Source organism: Kryptolebias marmoratus, linkage group LG21 (assembly GCF_001649575.2).
Source record: "Kryptolebias marmoratus isolate JLee-2015 linkage group LG21, ASM164957v2, whole genome shotgun sequence".
Lineage (NCBI taxonomy): Eukaryota > Metazoa > Chordata > Actinopteri > Cyprinodontiformes > Rivulidae > Kryptolebias > Kryptolebias marmoratus.
The window spans coordinates 19342682-19369064 of record NC_051450.1 but is presented as its reverse complement, the minus strand read 5'-3'; the positions used below and the strand labels follow the sequence as shown (position 1 = coordinate 19369064).

The window sequence follows — 26383 nt, the reverse complement described above, 5'->3', positions numbered from 1 at the left end:
TTATGAAGCCATATATCAGGCTGTGATGGCTCATTCTCACCGATGAGTTTGAACTATAAACAAAAAACTGGAATGTAGTTAAAGTGAGGTTTTATGACACCTGTATAAAAGTATATTAGACTAAACCTTTTTATCTGATCTGGTAAACTGTTATGGTTGGTTGTGCATTTGTGACTCAGAGCTGCTTTAAAGACTTTTATATATATATTTATATTTCTGTAACTTGCACCCAACTACTTCCTTTCATGTTTTTTCTCCTATGTCGGTAAAGTCTGCATTCCTGATTTGACAAACTTCTACTGAAGTACAGTGGTACCTTCACAACAAGCAGTAAAAACATAATTTAATTTCCACTTGTAAATTTTTATTGGCAAATATGTAGTCTAAAAAAATGAAAACAACAACATGTCCTTTCCATCTCCAGTAACATCACACATTTGCATTCACGCTCAGTGGAAGTTTGACATCTTAGTTTACAGTTAAATATTCAAGTAGCCCGAGTCAAACCTATCAATGATTTACAGAAAACGGTACCTGAAACAGGAACGGTACGTCTGTGAAAAACAAACTGCACTGTGTAAAAGTCTTAGGCCATTCTACGTAGTGCTTCAATAAAACATCCCCATCCTATACATAAAAATAAAAAAACATGATGCAGTAAAGCAATCATAAACACACCTAAAAAAAAAACCCCACCATACAATAAATATTAAATACTTGTTTTATCTAGGCTTTCTTTACATTTGACAACACAAATAAGTTGTTTTTTATGGAAAGTGCATTTTGGGTCGCTTCCACAGGATGAGTCTTTTTGAGGTGAGAAGGTGTGTGACCACACTGAGCAGCATTAAAAAGATGGTCATCGACATCACAATCACATAATGACTGATGCTGCAACAGACAGAGACATTTTACTTTTTCATTTCTGTGTCAAAGATCCCCTAAACCAGGGGTGTCCAATCCTGGTCCTCGAGGGCCACCATCCTGCAGGTTTTCCTTGTTTCTCTGCTCCAACACACCTGATTCAGAGATTAAATCACCTCTTTGTGTTCTGCAGAAGCCTGTTAATCACCCATTGCTTCAAATCAGGTGTGCTGGAGCAGAGAAACAAGTAAAACCTGCAGGATGGTGGCTCTCGAGGACCAGGATTGGACACCACTGCTCTAAACAACAGAACAACCAATGATAGGGAAGGACAGTGTGTCAAAAATGTAATGAATAATAAATTAACTCACCTTGTACCGATGTCCAACCAGCTTCCATAGTCCTGCACCATGAAGAAAAAATGCTGAAGAAGAGGAGCATGTTAAACAAATTACTATGTGAATTAAAAATACAAACAAACACTTTTTAGGAACGTTTATAGCTATGCACCTTTAACCTTTTAAACGGACACAAAAAGTCTTACCAGAGCCATGACATCAGAGATGACCAGGACAATGAGAAACAAACTGGAACACAGGAAATAAAACAGATGAGATCTAAGCCCCCCTTTACACTGGATACAAACTGTGCTACGACAGAAAAGGTTAACTCAAACAATGATGGGCTGTGCGGGATCTTGGTGAGGCATTTGGGGACGTATTAAAAACACACTGGGCTCCACATTCAGTGGAGAATGATAGGTCCACATGGTTGTGAGCATGCACAACGGTTCTGTAGGGATGGAGTGGTGGTTTATCATTGTAGTGGCAGCTTATCAGGGTCTTATTTATGAGGCCAACATGCACAGGGTTTGGTCATTCTGAAGCAGGACTGGCCTTCTGTCGAGGCTGCAGCACCATTGTGCCCATAATGGAATAGCACCTCTTCATGTATGTCTTTACAAAGTTCAGTTTTTATCATGGTCATGCCTGCTTGAAAAGGAAGGAAGAAGCGTGAACGTGGTTGAGGGTTTGCACAAAAATACACAGTCACCTGCATCCCCTCATGCTGCTGAGCTGTATTTCCTTCTCCACAGTAAGACTGAAACCATTTCAGCGTGATTAGACCTGGACTTTCAGGGCTTTTGTCCCAAATCAGGAAATTTAAAAATGCAGATCTATTCAAATCATGGATTGTATCGCTGAAATAGTATTTCAACATTGTGGTCTCTCTGTATTTGTATACAAGCAGTATCTATTTCTAAAAAGGAAAATGCATGTAAAGAAAATATTCAAAAACTATTTAAACTAGCCTTTTAAAAGGCGTTTAAATAAGTTAATTAGTTGCTTTAAACCTAAAAGATCTCAGCTTTCACAGATGGTACAACTAGAGTTTGGTTTCCTCTCAACTCGAACGGATTAACAAGACGTTCAAACTTTATTTTCTCAACTTTTGAGTTGACAAATCAATGTGTGAACTCTGCACTGAGTAGGAGTCTGATGGGGTTTTTCTTTTAAACGTTTTACATCGTGACTGAACAAACACCCTCCAGACTGTTCTGTTTCGAATAAAAGCGTGACAGAGCCTCTTCTCCTTGTAACACGTAAATGCAGATGGCTTCATGAGGAGGACAGAAAAAGCTGCTTTTGTAGTGTGGCTTTAGTGTGGTGACTGCATGGTCCTAGTGCCTGAACTGCTGCCACATTAAAAAAAAAAAAAAGATTTAAAGTGGTGGGGACACGTTCAGTAACAAATTTACCAAAGTCATGAGACAGGGATGTTTTTGAGCTCGTCAGACAGCTTTCAGCACGATAAGAAATCTCTAATTAAATACAGTGAGAATTTATTCATCCAAGGTTAATTACTCAACAATCATCAGACCGAGGGAATGATCCAATGAGTTTTATACAGTCTACAGGTGTGTTATTTTAAATTTAGCAGCAAAAATAAAAACAAATCACCTTCTTGATGAAAGCTGAGTTGCAACTTGGATGGTCTCAAATGTGCACATGACTATGATGAACGGAATGATAACCTGCAAGGAACAAAAGGCAATTTCAGAGGTCCCCATCAGTTAGAGTAGCTAAAAACATTGATGTGTACATTTCTGTTGACTGTAACTCGTGGTGAGGCCATGATAAAGAGTATAGCTGTAAATGCTCCTTTAAAAAGTGTCTGCAGAACGAGAAGTGAAAGAGCAAATGGACCAAAATAGGACAGGGGAATTCAAGAAAACACTCAAGACAGGTAATATTAATGAGTGTATTTTAGTGGAGACATTTTTTGCGAGATGATTTATTTATTTATTGAACTAAATTGCATAAGGTAGGTTGTTACAGCCCAGTACCTTCCACATCATGAGACCTCCCATAACAAAAGGGTTGAAGACGGTGAGGAAGCAATAAACAGAAGCTGGGTCAAAGCTAGATGAAAGCAGACAAAAGAGGAATAAGTCACAACTGACAAAACCAAACCTGAATCTTTAACATTCTTTACAGGAAAATTTGTCATTGATACGATACACAAGGATGTTTTAGTCCAATAAACTTTGCTTGGTAGCAGAACTTAGAGGCTGAACTTTAAAGGAGACAGGACACCAGAAACCAGCTTGTCTGTGAAGTGTAAAGATTATTTATATACTCTTCACATGTCAGCTTCCTGTAAACCATGCAGGGTTAATAATTTTAAAAAGAACAACACTTCTGACACTCGCACAGCAGACTATCACTGCAATCAGACTACAACCCCCAGACTTCCCCATTCACACTACAACTAAAGTGCATGCATTTATAGACAGACACACCTGTTAATGGATGCTATGTTCCCCGTGCCAAAGAAGGCTGTTATTATAAAAAAGACCTGGAATAAAATTGACAATTAAGGAAATCCTGAAGCAATATTATTATTTTATTTTTTACTGAATAAAGTTGGGCAGCTACTGTCAGACTTCTGAATCCTCATGAAGGATACAAAAAAATAGGATCTTCTGACGTCGTCCAGCTTCAGCTGCCGGATGTTGGATATGTCAATGTTTGCTGAGAAATCAATAGAGGACAGCTGGAAGAAAAAACACAATCTATTCTAAAAATGTACTCCCACATATAAATACATAGAGAATATAGACCTATTTAAAAAAATGTATTTTATTTTCAAAGTCTGTGTATGATTTATGAGTTTAATGTTTTATGGGACACTTAAAATAATATTAAAATTGTTTGTACAATGTACAAGACTGCCTTATATATTATGGCCTACTGTTAAGGTCTTTGCCTGTGTGTGTGTGTGTGTGTGTGTGAAAAGTAATGAATGAATGAATAAATCAAACAAATAATTAAACTCTTTGTGACCAAAAAGGAACAGGCTGAAGCCAAAGGCTTATTAAAGCTCTCCTAATGATATCCTCCCTATATAGGCATATTTATATATGTATAAATATAAATCATTAGTACTATTTTTTAATTCATATTATCACTATCATTCATACAATCATTACATTTCCATATATTAATATTAACGTCATCATCACAGCTTGTATTACTATGAACTATAACTCTTTGTTAATTTGCATTTTCATTTATTTCTAAAGATTAACAGAGAACTACTAAACTTTAACACCTAAAACTGAGACACATCTGTAAATGACATTAGTTCTTACTTTGATTACTTCAAAAATAAAAAAAATAAATGATAATTATTTCCCCTTACCTTAAACAAACCTTTGAATACAGACAGGAAGACTACTGATTCTAGCCCAATATAGAATTTCCAATATTCCTAAATACACTATATCACTACATTTTAAAACAGAAGACCTTATGAATAGTGGATATGTAGAATCAAAATAACTGCTGTTATGTATTAATCATTTAATTATTGAGTCTATGTTAGTTTTATATGCTTTACTCCAAACCTCCACAGAATAGGACATATATGACACTAAAAAGGAAAAATAAAGTCCATGCAAACAACTTCTACTTAACAATTCACTGATTTTACAAATAACAGCAACAAACTTTGATCGTTTTTGTTTAATGTACTCTATATGAAGCTTCCATTAACGATTATTCCCAAAACTTTGGTTTCAGATACTCTTATTTTCAACTCCATATCATTTCAGTTTTATGTTGTAACTAATCCTAACTCCACTAAACACCATACATTCTGTTTTACTTTCATTTAAAGATATTTTATTAATATCAAACCATGTTTTCAATAATATATTGGTTCTCTAATTTCATTGGCTGTGCGTCTACAACTGATCAACTTTTGAAGTAAGCCACATTAAAGATGGCCGCCACAGCTGAGCAACATTACCAAACACAAAAATGACTATAACTCATCCAGTTTAATAGATTCTGAGATAAAATTTGATTTGGTAGTAGCTGATAGTCATCCGCATAATATACTATGAGCACAAGCCATCCCTGATTTCATTTTAAAACTGGTGGGAATTATGCATTCCTTCAAGGAAAGCTATTTTCTAGTTCGGTTTGACTTTTATTTGTTCTGGTTCTCTATATTAAAATAAAACCGTAGCTCCTACAGATACAGTAGAATAAACAGAAACTGTCACTCTTCTTTACCTCTTGCCTCCCAGAGACGCCCTGAGCGATTAAGGCTTCCTGCTCGATGCTGATCCACGCAAACATTAACCAAGATAACACAGGAGGAAACAAGGCTTCTGACCTAGGTGGGAGAAAACGGAAAAAAATAGATGTCATTTTTAAAATTTGCTGCGGTGGTGAAACTACACAAGGCTTAATCTGAACTGTAAATGTGTGTGTGTGTGTGTGTGTGTTTACCCTGTGCTGAGCAGCAGGTATGTGGAGATGAGAGACAAGAATATGCTGAGGAGCCGGTGGAAAAGGCGAGTCGAGCTCAGCAAAGGAACAAATATAGAAGATGCTAAAAATAAGAGAAGAGGCAGCAAAGATGTGCTGGATGTTAAAGACAGGAGGGTTCATATTACTGGATGAAACATTTTATTCATGTTTTTTAGTATCTGAACAATACCCAAAGTGCTCCAGCTGACGATCTGATTGAGAAGTGGTAGGCCTTGTTTCTGCTGCAGACTGGAGTGTGTGAGGAATGGCACGCACGCACACACAGCCACATGGATCATCTGCCCAGGTCAACAAATTCTAAATCGTTTTCAGCGACAACGTATTGCCACGTAAATCACGAGGTGCACGGTGGTTACCTGAGTGAAAAACTGCCGTCTGTCACCTGGGTGCAGCGGCGTCCTCTGCCACGATGACCACAGGTAACAGGCCGAAGTGAAGACAGTGAGCAGACCTGCACAAGCACTGAGCAAACAAACACCAGATTTATTAGATTTCAAATACTTTTTCCTCGTATTGATCCTAATCTCCGAATATTTAACAACATCACTCATCCTTGTTACGTTCTGGAAATCAAACTTCCTCCACATATTAGGGGAAAGGTTATTTTTTTCATTTTTAAAGTCACTACAAACTATACATGTAGCTGAAAAAACAAGCTTGGCACAGTTTAGACCTTTTCAAATTTCATTATGTAGGCGGTTAGGATTTACATCAGTATAAAAAGGGGAAATTACATGTTGCATTTGTTATACCTTGGAAATGGGAAGTTATAGCTTTTTCATTTTCTTGCTGCTTTCCTTCTGATAACCAACTTGCATCAGAAATTGTGCGGCTAATCTTCCCTAGCACTGAAATAAGCTGTTTTGCTGAATCTCTTTTTACCTGACCACAAAATCCCATTTTGTAGTATCACTCTTTATTTTCCCCCAGTCCAAAAACAAAAACGCTAATTTCAAGAATTCTAACAAAGGCAGTCGAGTCAAATATTTTACTGCAACTTATCTGCATAAAATCTCACTTTTGGGTGCGCTCATGATGGGATACTGTGGTATATTTTCTGATAAACGTAAGCAAATGAAGGAAGTACTCACACCAGATGTAGGTTGTGGTCTCTGCCCACAACCGGCATCAGGGGAAAAACAGCCAAACACAGACAGGCCACAAACCAGCTCAGTGAACACGACTGCACAAAAAAAACAGAGACAATAAACAGTTTTAGGCACTAATGATCCAAACAATCTGCGGGAATTTGTAAAGCTTCACTTAGTTTGGGGTGTAGAGCATAATTATTCTATTATATATTATTTAATAGATTATTTATAGACTGTATATAAAGGAGAGACAGGATCTTTGACACAAATTTAATAGTTTTTTTTTTTTCCCCACATATATGCAAAACCAGGGCGATGACATACTTTTGGATAATAAACTTCCTGGACAGACTCTGTTTTCCATTAGCAAAGACTGAGGAAATAAGAAAAAAAAGGATGCCTTTTACTGGTCTAATTAAGAGCAGGAACACGATGTGTTGCTTAATTACCTTGGCCTTGTCAAAAAGTCCCAACAGGAGGGGCCACAGGGACACAACAGCGAGGCCCAGAGTCAGCATGGCGCGATGGAAGAAACTCGCCACCTGGGGGCAGCAGAGACAAACAGATATGTGATATCAAACTGTTAATGACAAGCCTCTCCTGCTGATAGACAACTTGTATTGTGTTATGTATTGATGATCAGATAAATACTGATATTCAAGTGCATAACTGATTAAAAGAAAACGCCTACAAGCAGCTCGATCCCAAACGCCACCAGCACAAAGTAGACAAAACACTTCCACAGCTGCAGAGAGGGCGCCGATCGGATCAAATCTGTCAGAGCTCCAGACCTGAAATGAAACAAGATCATTAAAAAAATATAAAACAAACTGATAAACACAAACTTTACAAGGAAAATATGAATGGATAGACAACTTTATATATGACATGTCACTACACCTATAGCCTGCAACAAAAATTAAATCTGTGGATCTGTTCTGATATTCTGTCTACAAACACAAACATATTTTACAGTTACATGTATATACGGTTCTCTTTATTATCTAGCTTATTTTATATCTAACTAAAGGTCTAGCATTTATTGAATATACTGAAAAGGGAAGAAGTTACAGCAGTTTTGGTCAAATCTTGCAAATGACAATATGTGCAATCGCTCATGTGATGTTATGAGACCCCACAGGATGTGTCAGCACCCAGAGAACGTGTTGAGAATGACTCTCAGATACTACCACACCAAAATTTACCTCAATATCTGTAAAACTGGCTGAGTTATAGACATTTTTTGTGTTGGCTAAGGTCAGTTAGCTGTGGTGGCCATTTTAAATGAGTTTGACTCTAAATTAATCAGCTGTAGATGTATAACCCAAGATTATTTTCTAAAAGTTTCATTACAGTTTGTCCAGTGGTTCATCAGATATTCTGCTCCACACACAGATGTGAGGTGACTCACTCTTTCAGGACAGAGTACCACACAGGGACTGGCAGCAGGCAGTAAACATAGTAGGTAACAGGGCTTCTTTGGATCAGTAGAAACACAGTGATCATCACTGCCACAGAAACAGAAATCCTCCCCAAGCTGTGACTGGAAATCTGCGCACAAAGAAGAGTAACACCAGCTGAACAAGACACGCAGGCATCCCAAACCTGTTTCAGATGAAAAACATCTGAAAACAAATGGGAGTCCCTGTTCCATCCCCACCTGTTTGGTGAGATTAGGATGCCGATTTAGGGAGACGTGGGTCTTCAGTATGACTAAAATAACATATGAAGTCCAGCCTATAAATCCCAGCACCACGCTGCATCCCAGGAAGAACCTGTCGTAGGTGTGGTAGTAGACCAGGCCGTCTAAAGAGAGTGATATCAGAGTCCGGCACAGAGAGATCTGATGAGAGACGGAACAGGGCGGAACATCAGTTTTCATTTCACTCAGTTCTGCTCTGCTGCTAAATGTTCCATCCTGTAACTCACAAGTGTGACAAAGCAAAGGATCTAAATCCAACATTAACTTGTGACTAAGCTGGAATTCATACTTACAGCCTCGCTGTACTTCTCCAGTTGAATCAGTATTCGAGCCTTCTGGGTGAATTCTGCTTGTTTTGACTCAGTCAGGAGTCTGGAGAAAAAAAACAAGATATTATTTAAATGTGACCCTGACAAGTATTTACCTGAGCAAAGTTAATCTAGATGAAGGGTTTAAAATTCTCAATGTTGGGGGGAACTGTTTGACAAAATTGTGAATTCATTCTCTCACTAATGCTCTAATAAAAAGTCTCTTTTACTTTATTTCATCGACTAGAGATAGGCAGAATAATCAGCCATGTTTTAATAATTGGAAATTGGCCAAACTTGTGCTTACTATACTAAGAAGGAAAATGAAAACAGTAGCCCGCAACTTAGTTTTTTATGCTCTTCTATATGCTATTTTCAAATGTACAAGTTCTTCAAAGTGTTTTTTAATTATATATTTATTTAATTTAATCAATCATTGTTATATTTTGTTAAATAAAAGTACATAATGATAAAAAAATAGGCAAATCAGTGGTGTGTATTGGCAACTTTAGAAGTTGGAGACTCTTGTTGATTCACATATTTCTTACCTTGCTGTTGTATCTTCAAATATTCATTTTCCTAATACATGTAGCTGTAATTAGTTATTTCATGTTTAAAATGAAGCTCATATGACAGCATGATTGTGTGCAGACTCTGGTTCCAAAAATACAACATGACAGCTCCCATAAACCCTGGTTCATGGCCTGAACTCTCAACATCTGGTCTACTATTATAATATACGTCATTGTTTTATTGTTTCCATGCTCTGTACATAAAAGTACTTGGTTCTTAAGGTAAATCCACGTTCTTAACTTTAGTAAAAGTTATAAGTTTACAAATGGTACTCACTGGAATGGCGTGAAGAGAAAAGACAAGGTTGTCTCTTTTTTCTGGCTCATTTTCATCTATTAGAGAAAAACAACTCATTCAGCTCAGTCACTGGACTTAATTACACGTGTCAGAAATGGATGACTGTGAAAGCTAAGACGTTACAGGCCTGAAGAAAGCTGTAAATCAGAAATGCCTGTCGCGATACCTTGAACTGCTCCAGTACTTGAATAGCGTTCGTGAACATGCTTTCTGCCTTGAACTGGTTGCTGTTGTTAAGGTAGAGGAGCGGTAACACACCCTAAACACACAAACGCAGACATCATAAACTGGCAATAAAAAAAATCAAACAAAAAAAAAACCCACTGTATGTCATTTAACTTCTTGGACATATGTTTTGCACCACTAAAGTGTGTTAAAGAAATATTTTTTAACACCACTGGTAATTCATTGCTGGGTTACAGTATATCCAACTGGAAAACTTTAAGATAAACTTAATATTTGACTTACAACAGAGTTGACAGGAATGGGCAAACCAATGAGCGACGCCATGAGGGGAGCAATGTCCGCCTAAAAGAAAACAGTATAAAAACACTTTAGAAATAGCAAAGCCTTTGTACAAGTGAGAAACTGATAAAAGGAATATAATTATAAAATAACACTTGCTGTGATCCTTACCTGATTGACATCAACTCTACGAATGTGCTCCAGCTTCCAATCTAAATAAAACAGAGGGACAAACAGTGTAAAGATTTAAAGTGTAAAAAAAATGGAGGACAACCAGAATCTTCAAATAATGCAAAGTACCCTGTAAGTACCCGTCCTCGTACGGCTGTGGATCTGTAACTCTCTGAGCCTCATTGACCCCAGCTCCCCATGCCACCACGGGGGTGAGTGTTTCAGAAGGATGGCCAGCACCGTGGGAGCCTGGAGGCAAATATGGAAAAAACAGAAACCGCTGTGATTTCATGCATTTTTTTTTCAAACAGACGTCCAATACCAAAACAAACTCCTACCCCAGTTTGTCATGCCATGATCAGAGGTAAACACGTAGGCCGTTCTACCGTCATTCCCAAAGAAGTCCTCAAACACAGACACGAGCTCAGCTACACCTGTGTCCACCAGAGCCATATTGTCCAAGTATTCCCTGAAGAAAGGACAAAGCACAAGATAAACACAAAATGAAAATGGAAAGTGCTGCGCAATACTTCAATGCAATCAAAATGAATCGCAAAGACGCAACGAGAAGAAAACCATTTTCTCACTGCGACATGGGTCTGTGGGCATGTCCGTTCGTGTCGATGCCAAGCAGGTGCAGAAAGAAGACGTTTCCATCCTCGAGCAGACTGGCCTTCAGAGTGGAGTTCAGCTTTGCCGACTGCAAAAAGGACTGTTACAAATACAAACAAATATTCTTGAGGGTAATCTAGGAAGAAGTGAGAACATTCCAAACAAATTGTTGTGCAATTCCACAGAGACCCTCTATTTTTTTGAGCAGAACTAACAGAAGTTGTACTGTAGGTGACTGTAATTACAAGAGGCTTCACATTTCACAACATGAGTGCAGATTACTTTACAAATCATTTACAATTTAAGACTTAATCTACTGTTATGGATATATCCTTCACAAAAGTCTATTGAGGAGTTTTCCAGCCATACTTTGACCTGAGTGAAGACCCAGCTGTCCAGCCTGGAAGCATCTGTGGACGCAAAGTCTTCTTCCTTTGCCGGGTATGTGTGTGTGTACACGTGGTCTCCACTGGCACCTGGACAGAAAAAATAGTTTGGAAGAGTTATTTGGGTATATTCTAAACATTTAAAAAAACACTGAAAATATAAAATATTAAATAGAAAGAGAAATTTGTTATTTTTGTATGTTTTGCAAAGATGTTAACTTTGACTTTTTTTATTATCGCTCATAGTCGAAGGCAAGAGATGATAATGTTTTGGTCTGGGTGTTTGTTTCAAGAGTTACCAAAATATGTCATGAACCACTTGACAGACTTTAATGAAAGTCTCAGAAAGTAATCACTGGGTGTACGTTTACCCCATTCAAGATGGCCGCCACAGCTAAGTAACCTAAGCAAACACAAAGATGGTCAGAATTCAGCCAGTTTTACAGATACTGAGCTGTCCACAAAGGCTATAACCACCCCCTCTCAGCTTAATATTAGTTTAAATCTCTGGCATGAAAGGTGGTGGGTGAAATGCATTCCTTCGAGGAATGCGAGGCCTTTAATGCTTCCTGGATTACAAAAGGTTAGTGGCTCTGTGTTGTTTCTGAGAGTGTGTAAACCTGCGTGGACTCATCTACCTTTGGCAAACATAGGCAGGATGTCTGGGCTTCCCCAGCACCATGTGTTTCTGCTCTCATTGAATACTGAATCAAACTCTACAGGATTCTCCTTCCAGCCTGAAAATGAGCACAGAAAAAGTGAGTAACTAACAGGATTGTTAAAATCCTGCAAAGATACATTCAGAGATGAAAGTAAACTACTCCTTCTCACTTTGCATGAAGAACATTAAAAAGTGCACCTACCTTTAGCAACTGCACTAACGTCCTCATAGAAGCCTGCGATAAGAGCAACGTGACCGGGCCGAGACTCAGTGGGAACATGTGTGTGAGAGACACCCCAGGTACCAGTCTCCTCTATTACACTCCTAATAGTGGGAGAAAGAGACATACATGATGCTCATATTTACGTTTTTAAAAAGTTTGAGTAGATAGGTCACATTTAAAGAACAAAAAAAAGTCAACATGCTTCATCCAGGCATGATCTATTTACTATACTCACATACACTCCATATCAAAGCTCACTTTTAAAAATCAGCTTTCTTACCTTAGGTATGGAGTCCTTGAAGAGCTGTTGGGCAGCAGCGTAAAAAGACTGTCGGCTCTGAGGCCATCAGCTACAAATAACACCACTCTGGATGCAGGCGGTGCCAGTGGTGTGGACTGAGGGGTCATGCCATGGACCAAGGGAGAAGTGAAGTAGATGTCAAAGATGGACAGGAAGAAGACCACATGGACTGTCAGGCCAACCAGGAAAAAGGTAATCGTCCTCATTTTGACTGCCAAGACTAGTCTGGCTCTGAATCGGAACTGTGAGGTTTCTTGAGATGGAAGAGGGCAGATTTCACTGGTGAAAGGAACAAGGCAAAGAAAGCACAGCTAGTAAGAGTTTAAAAGGTGCATGATCTGTGATTACATGGAACAGTCACTAGTTTAGACAAAGTATGTGCTATATAAAGGCTTAAAGCAGGACTAATCTGTTGACCATATGCCATCAGTCAATCCCAGCATTACTCTCACAAGATTTAGCAAGAGAGTCTTGGAAAAACAGCTAGATCTTAGAGCATACAAAAACTTGCCTTACCTGTATGTTGTGTCAGCAGAACAAGATTGAATGTTTGAAGGATTGAATGAGAGAGTGCACGTATGTACTACCACTGACTATCCAGCTTTTTACCCATTCATAATTGGTTTAGTTTCCATTTTATTTTCGTAAATGGCCTATGACAATATCTAGAGAACCAGAGCGACGTTGTTCTTTAAAACTACATTAACGTAATCTTTAAGTAGCTGCTTTATTCAAACAAACTATCCTTATTTCTTATCAGATTAGTACCAGAAATGCAGGCTCCACGAGCACTGACTTCCTTGTTGTGACTGAGGTTGACTCTTGAGCGCATGCGCCAGCAGCTGAATTGTGGGTATTGTAGTTAATTTTTGCTTTATTTACAAGTCTGTTTTCTGACTCACTGCGTTATACCAGATAATGTATCAAAGGTTTTTTATTGCCAGTTTTCATTACGGTACAATTTTGTGAACACTGTCATTTAGCACAGCTTCTTTTTTTTCGACAATTCATCATCAGCTAGCTTGAGCTGTCAACTATCAAACGTGCCCTGCCCAGTTAGCTCAGACATAGCCAATTATTTTGCAGCATTCCACAAAAGAGGCGGGCTTACGCGTGACGAGCCCCAAATGTAGCCAATCAGAATCTGCCATCCCTTTTCCTTGTAAACGCTACCTACACCATCCATTCAGGAAGAGGCGGGTCTAATTAGCTTAGCTTGCTTGGAGTGCTAAAAATCTTTATACTGGAAAAATGGCGTCCGTCAACCCATTTAATCGCAGTGATTCCGAAGAAGAGGCTGAACGGCGACCCAATGAAACAGTTGACACAGAAAGAAGCCCAAGCGACGGAGCGCCGGGGCCACCGCCGGGCAACCCGTTTTCCCCGTCTGCGGACGCCGAACCTCCGACGCTGCTGCTGTCCAGCAACCGTACGAGCCCCAGCGGCGAGGGCATCATCTCCGTGTCGGCCGCGGCCACCTCCGCTATGGCAGGCAGCGCCGAAACGCGGGTATCCGTGGACGTCATTGCTGCTCAGTTACTAAGGGACCAGTATATTCTCACGGCCCTGGAGTTTCACACTGAACTGCTGGAGGCAGGCAGGGAGCTTCCGAGGCTGAGGGATTATTTCTCCAACCCGGGGAACTTCGAGCGACAGAGCGGCACTCCACCTGCCAAAGACCAGGTGCTCGGACCTGGAGGACCACTGAGTAAGTAGCTGATCCAGGTGCCCGCAAGGAGGGCTCCTTTTGCTTTTTCTTAAACAATGTTGCATTAAAAACGTGTTTTTTTGGAGCAGAACTGATCTCGAGATCTCGGCTTGCTGCTCGTCCTGCCCAGCCTCAAGGGCCGCAGTGATCAAACGGGTTTTGTGGATCAGAACAGAAGACACTAACCCATAAAACACCGCCAACTTTGCTGCAAGATGATGAATTTATCAGGGACAGACAGACAGTGATGGCTCCCTTTTGAGGGGAAAACGTCCTCTTCCTCAGGCTGTCAGGAGCAGCCACAGAAAGAGAAAAATTCTTGCATTACCTGCCTTGCAACTATTTATTCAGCTGCAGACAAAAACAACATTTCTGAGCTTAAAAAGAGGACTGCAGTTTGCAGAAAAAATAAAAATAAATCAAATGAGGACAGAGCATGGTGGCACTGCTCTGTAACAGACCCACAATTAGGTTTGCTGTTGATGTCTGCAGCATCCTCATCCACTTATGTTACTTTTAATAGAATAAACTAGTGCAGAATAGCTGTCTTATCTTTTAAACCTACCATGCAATGAGTTACTGTAGACAAAGCCCCAATCTCCCTAAAGGAGAATCATAAACTTTATTTCTTTAACTGAAGGGAATATGATTGGCACAGTTATCGTTTGGCTGATGGAGTAATTTTAGTTGCAGGACGTCACTCTAAATATGATAATACATCCATCTTTTTTTTGACTTTATGGTGAAGGGAGCATGATATTTACTATTGCTAATCATTGTTGTTTGGATCTAGATGATTAGTTGCTATATTACACCTCTAAATTGGTATAAAAAAGAAGTAATGTTGTCAATAAGAGCCAAAGAACTTGAAATTGCTATTACAGTGTTTAGTCAGAATAACTTGGATTTTTCAGGCTGAACTTTGTCGGTGTGTCTTAATGACAGTGGCAATACAATTATCATTTAAACTTTTTAGTAATGCAGGTTCTGGGGGTTGGTTTTCCCAGATTACAAATAAATACTTAGAAAAAACTTTCTTTTATATGTAAACTAAATGATTTATTTTATCTCGCTTTTGTTAGCAGCGAACAATGACCTGATGCTACGGGTTTCTGTACAATCTTTGATGTGAATTTCAGATTATTTTAGCAGATTTGTACATCAGTGTGAAATCCCAGCATGTACAACTAAATACTGGCTTTGTGGTCTTTAGAGCCCAGAGCAGAAATCATAAACTGTCAGATATGTATTATAGGTGTACAAAAGATCTGGAAAGCTGACAGTCTGACTGAATGTGAATGTAAAACAAGTGAATGTACGATAGACCAAAACAGGCTTCATCTTAGTTTAATTTGATAGTCAAGACCTCATGTGATCGTTGAAATGATCTTCGTCTTTTAGTTTGAATAAATCTCCAGATGAACTGAGACATCGAGACAGATTGTTGTAGATTGTTTTTCTTCCCATTGGAAGAGGGGACACTTTCTGAAAAAGCTGCTTTCTGTATTTAATACAGCAACAATTTCTTCAGTGATTTTTACCTTAAAGCGGACGTTCAAAAAGGTGTATAAACTGTAAATAACATTTTACAATTTAAAAGCTTTACTTATTATTGCTGAGTCTAATTTGGTCGGTTTGAGGTGCTGTAATCTTAGAAGTTGTTCTAGACGGTGAAAGTGGCACAACATGATGGACTTTTGCCAAAAAGATGAAATATGAAAGGACACATTGTTTCATTGATAGTTTGCGTTGCCTAGCTACGTTAAATCTATATATTACTATAAATAGTGCTTTAATCACATGGCTCAGTTATGTTGAGACTTCTGATTCTTCTAACAAAATAAAGATGTGTCTGTCATGTATCTTCTCTCCATAAAAGCAGAAATCAGCTGACCAGCTTGATGTACTTAACCTGACCTTTGTGACACAGTCTGGACCTGTTGGTCATAAGCTCCTCATTTTATTTATTTATTTATTTATTTGAGCGTATGGACAGAGAAGCACTGCTGCATTTGCAGCTGTTGCTCCAAGCCACATGACACAGCAAGATATCTCCCAGCAGTTTGCTAATTTGCAACAAGGAGGTATGACAGAGATTCTCTCCTCCTCGCCTGCGATGGTGTAATGGGGTAGTTATTTGGTCATATGACAGGGTTTATGCAGTTATAGTAATTGATGTGATATCAACACTCAGCTGCTATATTTATGAAACTTGTAGCATTTCAGGATAACAGTTTAATGTTCCTGTGCTCCATTATCCTGTCTTCACAATCAGGACTGGTTATGCCAAAACATCCCTCAATTAAGCTAAATGAGCTTGTTAGTTTCTCTTTGGTATTATGTTTGTCCCCATTCCTTTCAAATATTTCTTTCTGTTTCCGCTGTACGCTTATCGTTTAGTGTTTAATTGATATTTTTGGACTGGCTGAAGCAGAGTTTGTCCATTGTGTGTGCTCAAGCTTGTACATAATTGAAAGGTCAGCTGTGTACAGAGATGTACAAATCACATAATGCATACTAGTTTTGAAATGTTTTGCACGGTCTGCTCACAGAACTGAGGGTATTTGTACTTTGTGAAACTGTACGGTCATGCATTTAATATGTGAGACACACACACAGACACTGTAAATAAATCTGCTTTATGTAATCAAACATTTTCAAGTTAATAAAATAGGCAATTGAAACCTGTTATGTTGAGGATTGATTATCTTCACATGTGTGCCCATTACTTTTAAATTTGTCATCCTCATATAAGTTTGGTGTTTCTTTTTTCTTTTCTTTTTTAATTTTAATGGCTCTCTTTTAATGAACCGATGTAATAATATCCAGAGGGAGCACAAAAAGTAATCAAACATTCATAATATCAAATTTGTAACTGGAGTAACCACCTTCTTTCTTTGATGGTGAGCATCAGCAAGGTGTTATCTTTAGTACGCACCGTTTGTCCAGTAGAATTTGGCTAAACTTGGCTTTTAGGCCAACGAGGCTACGTTTGGCCTGACCTTCTGTTGTTTCTGGATATCAGAGAACAAACAGGGCCAATCTCACACTCGCAGTGCAGTGGAAAGAAAGCTAACACCATCGACAAAGCTACCAGGGCAGCCGAGCTCGGTGAAATATGAGCATGAGTATGCTTATTTATCAACTTTACCTGGTCCTAAGGACAAAGGAACGTTGCTGTTCCTCTACTCATCTGTTAAGCTGTAATTTAAGGGGCGTTTCCATAAAGTATGGGGAAAAATAGACATTTAACACCACATCGATAATGTCCTATTACACTATTCTTAGTTCTCTCTTCTATCTGATGATGGATTATAAGACCTTAAGTAAAATAGCAAACTCCTGCTACAACGCTTCCTCACCCTTTGCATATACTTGTCTCTCACTCCGTCTGTGTCTGTGTCTCTGAGCAGATCGAGCAGGCAGTATTAGCACCTTGGACTCTCTGGACTTTGCACGTTACTCAGATGACGGCAACCGGGAGACAGACGAACGGGTGGCAGGTAAGATGAACCACGCCGTCAGGTCACCAAGGAGGAAACCCAGCTTACCTCGGGGAAATACAAGATGACAGGACAATAGATTTCCCAAAGGGATTACTGTCGTACAAACAAGGACGTACAACAAAGAAGAGCCTCATTAATGACTAACTGTGATGTTTTCGTTCCTTCACTGCTTTCACATTCTTATTTTGGTATATATTTTTTAACACATGGTGTCAAATGATTCAAATATTTGGGCTTTCATTCTGTCTTTAATCACCTGGTAGAAGCACTTTTAATTTGCAAAATTTTGTAATCCTTCTGAGGTGAATAAATCCCACTTTTAGACATGCAGAGGGTTTGTTTTGTGACTTGGTTGAAGGTATTCACCTTCTTTTTGCTACCCGTCACGTTATGAAGACAGTCTGTGGTATTTTTAACGCAGGGCTGATCTCAGCATTTTTCAAAATCTTTCTCTCCTTTCCGTGTGGCTCTGTCGTGACACACCTTTAGACAGTTTTAGTCAAATGCATTTTCAGTTGTCTGCCACCACTGACACATCATCACACAGCTCTGCCTTCAGGAGCAGCAGCTCCAGTATGAGCACATATGTTGTTTTCAGGCTGATGATGTTGTCCCAGTCCACAACTATATAGATTTGTAAAAAATTAAACTCAATAAATTAACTATGCATCAATTTGCAAAAATAGTAGCACTTTAAAAAAAAAAAAGGTCCTCAAAGGCAACCATCCTGCATGTTTTCCTTGTTTTTCTGCTCCAACACATCTTATTCAGAGGTTAAATTCCCTCTTCATGTTCTGCAGAAGCCTGATAATCACCCATTGATTCAAATCAGGTGTGTTGGAGCAGAGAAACAAGTAAAACATTTAGGATGGTGGCCCTCGAGGACCAGGATTGGCCACCCCTGATTTAGACACACCTAAACAGACATAGTTTGCTTCTGTAAGTTCATAAAATTGAGACTTATTGATTGCAATGTTCTAACTTTCATATTTATTTATTTTAAACCTCTGACCTAATAATTCAGGTTTTGCCAAGTCCATTTTTGTTTTGTAAGAGCTAAACTTATCATACAATCTTTGTGTTTGTACAGGAACTTTGACTGTTCATAATATAATCTTTTCATTAAAATAATATTTATTTATTCAAAACGGCACCAAGTCACAGAGCACTTCCTCTCTGTCCCTGGACATCCTTCAGATTATCGGACAGAGTTGTACACATAAAGCCCAACATGCAATAATGACAGTACCTCCATTATAAACCAGATTATGACTACCTAACACTTTCTTTTCTTTTTTTTCCCTGACACCTGAGAACATAAAAGTGCACCATTTTAAAAGACAATCCTTTTTAATTATTTGCAAAAAGATTAAGTCATTCTTTAATTTTATTGTAGCTATGCTTAGCACCAGTCAAGCCAGTATTTGGCTCATTCCTGTCACCAGCTGAGCAGTTGGTGCACCAAAGTATGAAGGAGACGGTTTAAACCGTGCAGCAGAGATGTTGGTTTCAGTTCATACCTACAAATTATACTACTCCTGTCCCCACACCATTCCCATACACCAAATTGGCACAATCCCCCTCCTCTTTTTAAGCTTATCCCCCAAGACCTGTTCTTCTTGCCAAGATGTCTGCCCCCAGCTGTCTGACTCTGGGTTTTCTGGCTCTCTCCTGACGTTGGTCAAACCCCAGTGAAACTCTGGACAAGTCACTCCATCCAGACTAGCTTCTTGCTTTTCTGTTTTTGTTTTCTCTCTCCCCCCTCGTTATTTTGTTCATGTTTTTTTTTTTTTCCCCCATTTTGTTGCGATTGCAACCTGTGCATTCTTGATCTGTTGGAACGTTTTATGATGGCTTACGTTTTTGTAAAAATGTGCTTTTTTTTTAAATAAAAAGACCACATTGGAAAAAAATGTAACCATCAAATGTGGTTAAAAAGAGGTTGTGGTTACACTTTCTGAGCTGCTATTATAAACTCATACCCATATAAGTGTGAGACCTACCTAATTGTTTGTGTCTGAATCATTAGATGACAGATTTGGGGTTAATAACGAGATCAGATGAAAGAACAGATTTTCAGTGCACAGATATGCAACCTTGTTTTCCTGCTCCATCGCTTATAACGTTTTGCGTGTGTTTTTACTCTAACGTGTCTGAAGATCTTGTGTGGGTTTTTTTCTGCCTTGTTCAGTGTTAATTTAGAAATCCAAATTTCAATTTGCAAGTAAAAAAAAAAAAAAATCTGTATTTAGTCATCTGATGTTTCTGAAATCTTTTAAAATCCTCTGATTTTTTTAGGGAGTCAGAAACAAAAATCTTCCCCATGTCTGAATCAGATTTGAATGAAGTTCTTTGCCATGATCTGATCCTTGACATCCCAGTTCCCTGAGCAGTGGCTGTCCTTTGAGTGGCTGGAAATTGAATAATTACTCATTGGTTAGGCATTTGCCGAGGAAAAAACCTGTGTCAGACAGCTCCTAGATTATCCAGGATGCGCTTCGTTTGAAGTGAAATCAGACCCCATTCAGAAATTTAGACGCATCAGCGCTTTGAATTGGAGGAATCAAGGGCAAGAAGTGTCTCAGTGCATCGCACACACCTGTCAACCATTTGGACAGGTGGACCATGATCCTCTGCTGCATGCGTTTTTATGAACCCATGATTTGCATGCCTCCTTTTTTTGTTTTGTTTTATGACTTTTTAGATCTTTTGTGTTTGTTTGGTTCTTCTTTTCAAGCCCATCTTTGTTTTGTTTGTTCCCTGCCTTTGGTTGGATCCACTTCCTGTGTGTGTGTGTTGTCATTTCCTGTCCAGTGCTGGAGTTTGAGCTACGGAAAGCAAAGGAGACCATACAAGCTCTGCGTGCAAACTTGACTCAGGCAGCAGGTGTGGCGTACTTTTAACTTCTTCTCCACTGGAACCCATTTTGTTACGATTTTGTCTTTTTTTGTTGTTGTTGCTAAGAGAATTTCTGTAGATGACCAGCAGCACCTGTTCAACAATTTCATATCTTCTAACTTCTCAGAGAGCGAAGTGCCATCTCAGGAGAGAAAAAACTTCAAATCAAGTCCTGAAATTCAGGTGGGAAGTCTCTGGATCATTGGAAAATCTTGAAATTGGTTTTATTCATTAAAATATCTTTAAGATATATATTCTGGAAGGGCTCTAGTGACTCTTTCTTTATCCTTTTTTTCTACCTCAGGAGCCCATACGGCCACTGGAGAAAAGAGCCTTAAACTTTCTTGTGAATGAATACTTACTAAAAAATGAATACAAACTCTCGTCTATCACCTTCTCTGATGAAAACGATGATCAGGTAAAAGCTTTTGTTTTATGGCTGCTTCATGTTCAGACATGATGAAAGAATGTTTTTGTCCAAATGGCCTTCGTTAGAGCTGTGTTCTCAGTTTAAATGTAAATAAAAAGACGAAAAATTACATTAAATCCTGTATATGATGACATAAAGAAGTAAGGGTTTTTTTTGTTGTTTTTTTTTTTGTCAGGACTTTGAGTTGTGGGATGACGTCGGCCTCAACATCCCGAAACCCCCCGACCTGTTGCAGCTCTACAGGAGCTGTGGCAGCACCCTCACTTCTCCTCGGGACAAGGCTGATGCAGCAGTCGGGGTAGATTTTGGCGATCTTCCTGGGAACTGCACGGGTCACGAGCCCCCGAAGAAGCCCGACCTGTCACAACAGGTGTGGTTAAAAACAACCTGCTTTCTGTCCTGCGCGTACAGAGTCTCCATCATCCTGTACAAACTCAAGGAGATGAGTTACTTTTCCTGCAAGAAGCAAGTTTCCAAGGATTTTCTTTCTTCTAATAGTTTAAAACAAATGGGAGCATTGCAATTTCTAGGATTCTTGCTGTGTAGCTGTTTTATATTCTCAGCAGTTATTTCTGTTTTGGAGGAGAACTACAGAGGAGAAATCTGTCTAAAGCATGACTATAAATGACTCAAGCGCCAATGTTTGAGTATAATCTGGCCTTCAGATTTAATAGATGTTAAAACCTTTACTTTTAACTTATTCTGTTGTGCAGAATTCCAGGTAATATGGTTTAAAAAATCTAAAGAATCTTTATGTCAGTGTCACATATGTCATTTAAATTAAAGTGCAGACTAGTTTGTGATGTATACCAGAGACAATGTTACGCAGTAGAAAAAAAAAATCTGTAACCTGGATCATGAAATGAAGAAGGTACACCTGCATTTGTATTTTACTATGTAAATAAAACGGTAAGTTCAGATCAGAAAAGTCTATAAAATCAAAAGTTTTTGTTAAATACACAAAGACATGTCCCTGTTCTGACTTCAATCTGCAAATAAAACATGAAAAAAAGAACAAGCCTTTGTTTGTTTGAAATCAGTCAGCTGTTAAGTTTCATAAGATTCCTAAAGGCTACTTGGTAACCAGCAGTTATTGACTTTACAAATGCAGTGGTGTTTGAGAACTAGCAAAAACATGGATCACAATTACGTTTTGATCTTAGTTTTACCTAGATAATCCTGAAATGACTCAAGTTAAGTTCTGTGTTTTTATTCCCGTAATAAACCCTTTTTTTAATTATTTTACAGCAGCAGACAGAAGTTGTGCAGGAGCTGGAGTACCAGCTCAACCTCCTCAACAGTGAGAAGCTGAGTTTAGCTGAGCAGATCAAGAAACTGCAAAGGTGGGTGCAGGAGTGCACGTTCTTCTTTGTGTGTCTGGGCCTCAGGTTGTTTAAGGTACAGGATTAGGTCTCTTTTATTCGTTGTTGTTCAGTATTTTCACCAAAAAGTACAGTTTGCTGAGCAGATTTGGGTGTATCTGTAAAAATCTGAAATTTAATTTCATGATTACCATAAATCTTACCACAAGATAGAGCCAGCAGATAGAAATATCACTGCTGCTGGAAATTACAGCCAAATGCAAATGTTGATTTTTTTTTTTCTTTTAAATGCACAATCTCTCATTTCCACTATTAAGATTTATGAGTTAGCTTAGTAACAGCTGAGACATTTTTCTGAACTCTTCTTGTTGTAAAATTAATTAGAAAATGAATCTTCTCAATAACAAACTGTCTCAGTGTAAAATAAAGATGCTCTTTTATTTTGATAATCCATTTCTTTCCTTTCATTTCAGTGAGATCCAGACTCTTAAAAAGTCCGTCTCCACCCCGCCTCCTGCCAGTCTGGACCTGGGCTCCCAGAATTCACCTCACCCCTCCACCTCTTCCACTACAAATTCTTGCTCCACTAATCCTCCTCCTGTGGTGCGTGGTTCTTGTTTGTGGAGATGTCTTTTGACTGTAGCTGTCGTATTTACCGCACTAACTCTGACTGCATGTGCTGTATATCTCTGATCCTCAGCCTCCGACAGATAACGGTCAGTATCTGGACATCCGAGGGGTCACTGAAGCTGAAAACGATCTTGCCCCTGCCTCTGCTCAGAACACATCACAACCCCACCTACAAGCCTGCAACAAAGTCACAAGTCGTGTCCAGTTTGATCAGCCAAACAGGTGAGGAAAACATCAACCCTGCAGGAAACAAAGGACTTGAACATCACAAATACAGTGATTAGAGCTTGTGCTTGTCAGGTCAGTTCATGGAAAATTGTTTCACAAGCTGATCTGATACATGGAAAGTGAAAAACTTCAAACATAAATATAGAATTTGATTCTAGAAATGTACCATTTTGTCTATGATTCTGTTGTTTTGGTCAATATGGAGCAGGTCAGGGTTGAAATTTATGATTATAAGTTGTGCATCTTTAATTAGTACTTACTACATTTATTGTACGAGACAAAAACAAATATCCTGCACATGATTACAGGAATGAGTGACATTTCAGTGTAGTAACCGTATATAACCAGTAGATGGTGGTAGTTCTTTGTCTTTGTAAAATAATGCATTAAAACAAGAGGTAATAGAGTGGCTGTCCTCCTGTGGGAAGAAAGTATCTTCTCACATTTACAGAGAATATAAAATACTTGTTTTTAGTAGTTTAATTCCATTTTTTACTTCTAACCTCTTTATTTAAATCTGTATTTAGTGTTTTAGTTTCAGGTGAAATAGTCTACTGAACACTTTTTTAAGGTGTCCTCCACTGTATAGTTTTAATTTTGTTTTTAAGATTTTGACTGTATCTAAACAAAGGTTGGTGTGCTCCATGCCTGCTGAGCTGCTGTAATGTCTCCTTTGTTCACTTTTCATCTATCTAGTCCATTTTTCTTCAGGATTTACGCAAAGAACTGGCAGCATTTGAGCTTTTTGGCCCAGTTCTGTCCTCTGTTATTTAGTGGTCAGGACAATCTCCAAGCTTTTTATGGAGGTAATAACAAACGTAGACTGTACGGTAATGACGGTTTTCAACTTTGTGTTTTTGGCATTCCAGGAAGTTATCCCCAGCCTTCCAGCAAGCCTTGCTGTCCTTTTGCAGAATGTGCTCTGACAGCCGCCTTGGAGCAGAGGTCTGCAACACGAAAAAGTCATGTAAAAACCGCTGTATTTAAAAGCAGAGCAGTACGTAATGTCTCTTGTCTCCAGGTGTCTCGTATAGCAGACAGCGAGGAGAGCGTGATGCTGATGCTGGGCCGCTGCCTCCCTCACATTGTCCCCAATGTCCTGCTTGCTAAACGAGAGGTAACCCTGCTTCCTGCTCTTCTTCCTGCTTCTCTTCCCTTCCTCCCCGTGTCTCTATCATCACAGACATTCTGCCATAATGTCCAATAGATACACACAGAGCAGCAAGGATAAGCAGGGGGGACGTTTCAGAAACTCTGATCATTTACATTTTACTACTTTTTATCTAAACTGTGGCTGCGTTTTGTGTGAACCAGTTCTCAACAACCTTTAAATCAAATAGAAATAAAGGGACTCTGAGTGGATTTATTATTTGTCAGAATGTTTAATTCTGTTACTTTTGCAAATAAAAATTTCTTATGCTAAACACCACATCATTTATAAACATTTTAAAGGTTTTGTTCTTCGTTTACCTTTAAAAAAATTGCTGCCTTTGTGGAGATTTTACACGTTTTACTGTCTGATCTGGCAGGAATATTTGCTGTGTTTCTTCTGTTCCTTTCCTCATTTGAGCCTAATTTATTCCCAAAGTTCAGCTTAGATGTGATGTGTAGTGTTATTAGTGGTCAAACCAGAAAAATCAAATAAATATCTTTAACCTACTAACTGTGCATGAAGCATCTTTAGAGAGTCTTGTCTTCTGGCAGTTTATTTTAGGATTCCCAGGAATCAAACCTCTGCAGTCTCCTGCTGACTCGTGTCTCATCTATTGATTTGGACTGTCACCACCTTTCTCCTGCCTTCATCGTTCTTCTGCTGTTTTGTGTCACCCACTCACAAATTGCTGCCGTTTTGCCTTCACTGTTTTTATTTTATTTTATCTTTTTATTTCCCTCTTTTTGTCTCACTCATTCTCTCGCTCTCATGCATGCCTCTCTTCTAGAGAATGGTTGCACATCTTTGCCAGGTGAGTCTTTCACGCACTCATCTGCATGGTTCTGACACGACCCGGAGGGAAGAATAATCAGAGCAATGACCAGCCTCTGAAGCTACAACTGCTGATGGAGACTCCAACAGATTTAGATTAAAAATTTGAACTTTGATGTAATGTTATCCAAAGTGAAGCAGTTTTCGCTTCGAGTTGGTCATGGTTCTGTTTTTCATTAAACTCTATTGTGTATTTATTCTCTATTGCTCATATTTCTTTCTTTGTGCCATTTGTCGCAGCTTTAAACTATCCAGCATCTAAATGACATTGGTTTATGATGTGGTTTCAGTTAATTTACAAGATCTGAGCAACTGATTTACAAGTAGAGCAAAATGCTGCTTTCAATTTTATGCTTTAGATTTTTATTTTTTTTTTGTTTATTTAGGTATTAATCAGCTTTATGCTTTTAACTGTGATGAAAAAATGCATTTTTTTAATAACTGACTTAATTATCCTTTCGACATAAAGAACTCGAGTTCAACATTAAAGATCAGGACTTAGACATTAAAAAATGATTCTTTCCTATGAGCCTAAATGCAGTTCTGTTTACTCTGACTATTTGCATGTAATTATTGTTTGTGTGTGTCCGTGTGTGCAGAAATACAAAGTGCTTGAATTTTGCGCAGTATTGAAACTTGAGAAACCACAAAACTGAGTTTGTGTGGGAGGTAGGTCTGGTTGTAGTAGCTCTCAGTTGGCCTGCTTTGCATAAAACTGTGGTTATGTAGGTGTAATCAACCCGAGACAGTTAGGGAGCGCCTAATCTTTTTACGAAATCAGTGTAAACAAACTGAAAGGAGAGGTTGGCAAGAAATTAAAACGCAACGGAGCAATAAGGCTTTGGAGTCCTCCTCGAGTGGCGTGGACTTTGCACTGCGTCCGTTACGTTTGCCAGTCATGACACCGTATATTCATCCATAAATACAGCTGCTTGAGGCTTCCTAACCACCATAAGCCTGGAGAGTTGTTTAAATGTGACACCCGCGCGAGAACAAAAGGTGTTTGACCTGAAACGGTAAAATATTAAATTGAGACTGCCTGCCACCTGGCTATATTATCAGGGTCTGTAAATCAGTAAACACTTTGTGTTTTTCTTCATAACACAAGACCGCATTCGTTTCAGGTCTTTCTTTTTTGCATCATTTACCGTATCAGTCTTCATTTCATTCTTTAAAAAC

At 38.8% G+C, this 26383-nt stretch overlaps 2 protein-coding genes across 9 annotated transcripts in view; one reads left to right on the top strand and one right to left on the bottom strand.

Moving 5' to 3' along the window:
- Nucleotides 1-222: 222 nt before the first annotated feature.
- On the bottom strand, nucleotides 223-13692 carry pign (phosphatidylinositol glycan anchor biosynthesis, class N). The gene is made up of 29 exons (XM_017428417.3): nucleotides 13015-13692; nucleotides 12478-12777; nucleotides 12177-12298; nucleotides 11952-12050; nucleotides 11297-11403; nucleotides 10903-11027; nucleotides 10654-10784; nucleotides 10445-10564; nucleotides 10316-10356; nucleotides 10148-10207; nucleotides 9846-9938; nucleotides 9659-9714; nucleotides 8795-8873; nucleotides 8460-8642; nucleotides 8211-8350; nucleotides 7491-7590; nucleotides 7249-7341; nucleotides 6800-6891; nucleotides 6065-6170; nucleotides 5878-5986; nucleotides 5667-5769; nucleotides 5448-5550; nucleotides 3835-3921; nucleotides 3668-3723; nucleotides 3212-3287; nucleotides 2826-2899; nucleotides 1409-1451; nucleotides 1236-1288; nucleotides 223-891 (listed from the first exon to the last, which is right to left on the bottom strand). Exons 2-29 carry the CDS (start codon nucleotides 12702-12704, stop codon nucleotides 768-770), a joined length of 2802 nt encoding a protein of 933 aa, XP_017283906.1. The 5' UTR covers nucleotides 12705-12777; nucleotides 13015-13692; the 3' UTR covers nucleotides 223-767.
- Nucleotides 13684-26383, top strand: part of relch (RAB11 binding and LisH domain, coiled-coil and HEAT repeat containing) — a 30152-nt gene continuing 17452 nt past the window's right edge. For 3 of the 8 annotated variants that reach the window (XR_005232585.1, XM_037973089.1, XM_017428410.3), the window contains exons 1-12: nucleotides 13684-14206; nucleotides 17620-17709; nucleotides 20527-20598; nucleotides 20738-20793; nucleotides 20915-21028; nucleotides 21216-21410; nucleotides 22289-22383; nucleotides 22836-22965; nucleotides 23063-23214; nucleotides 24090-24165; nucleotides 24242-24337; nucleotides 25161-25184. Coding sequence is in view for 7 of the 8 variants with exons in the window: in XM_037973089.1 (XP_037829017.1) it covers nucleotides 13750-14206; nucleotides 17620-17709; nucleotides 20527-20598; nucleotides 20738-20793; nucleotides 20915-21028; nucleotides 21216-21410; nucleotides 22289-22383; nucleotides 22836-22965; nucleotides 23063-23214; nucleotides 24090-24165; nucleotides 24242-24337; nucleotides 25161-25184 (1557 nt within the window). In the remaining variant the exon portion in view is untranslated. The remainder of the gene's footprint in view (nucleotides 14207-17619; nucleotides 17710-20526; nucleotides 20599-20737; nucleotides 20794-20914; nucleotides 21029-21215; nucleotides 21411-22288; nucleotides 22384-22835; nucleotides 22966-23062; nucleotides 23215-24089; nucleotides 24166-24241; nucleotides 24338-25160; nucleotides 25185-26383) is intronic. The other 5 variants (XM_037973090.1, XM_017428413.3, XM_017428412.3 and 2 more) reach the window with 4 other exon arrangements.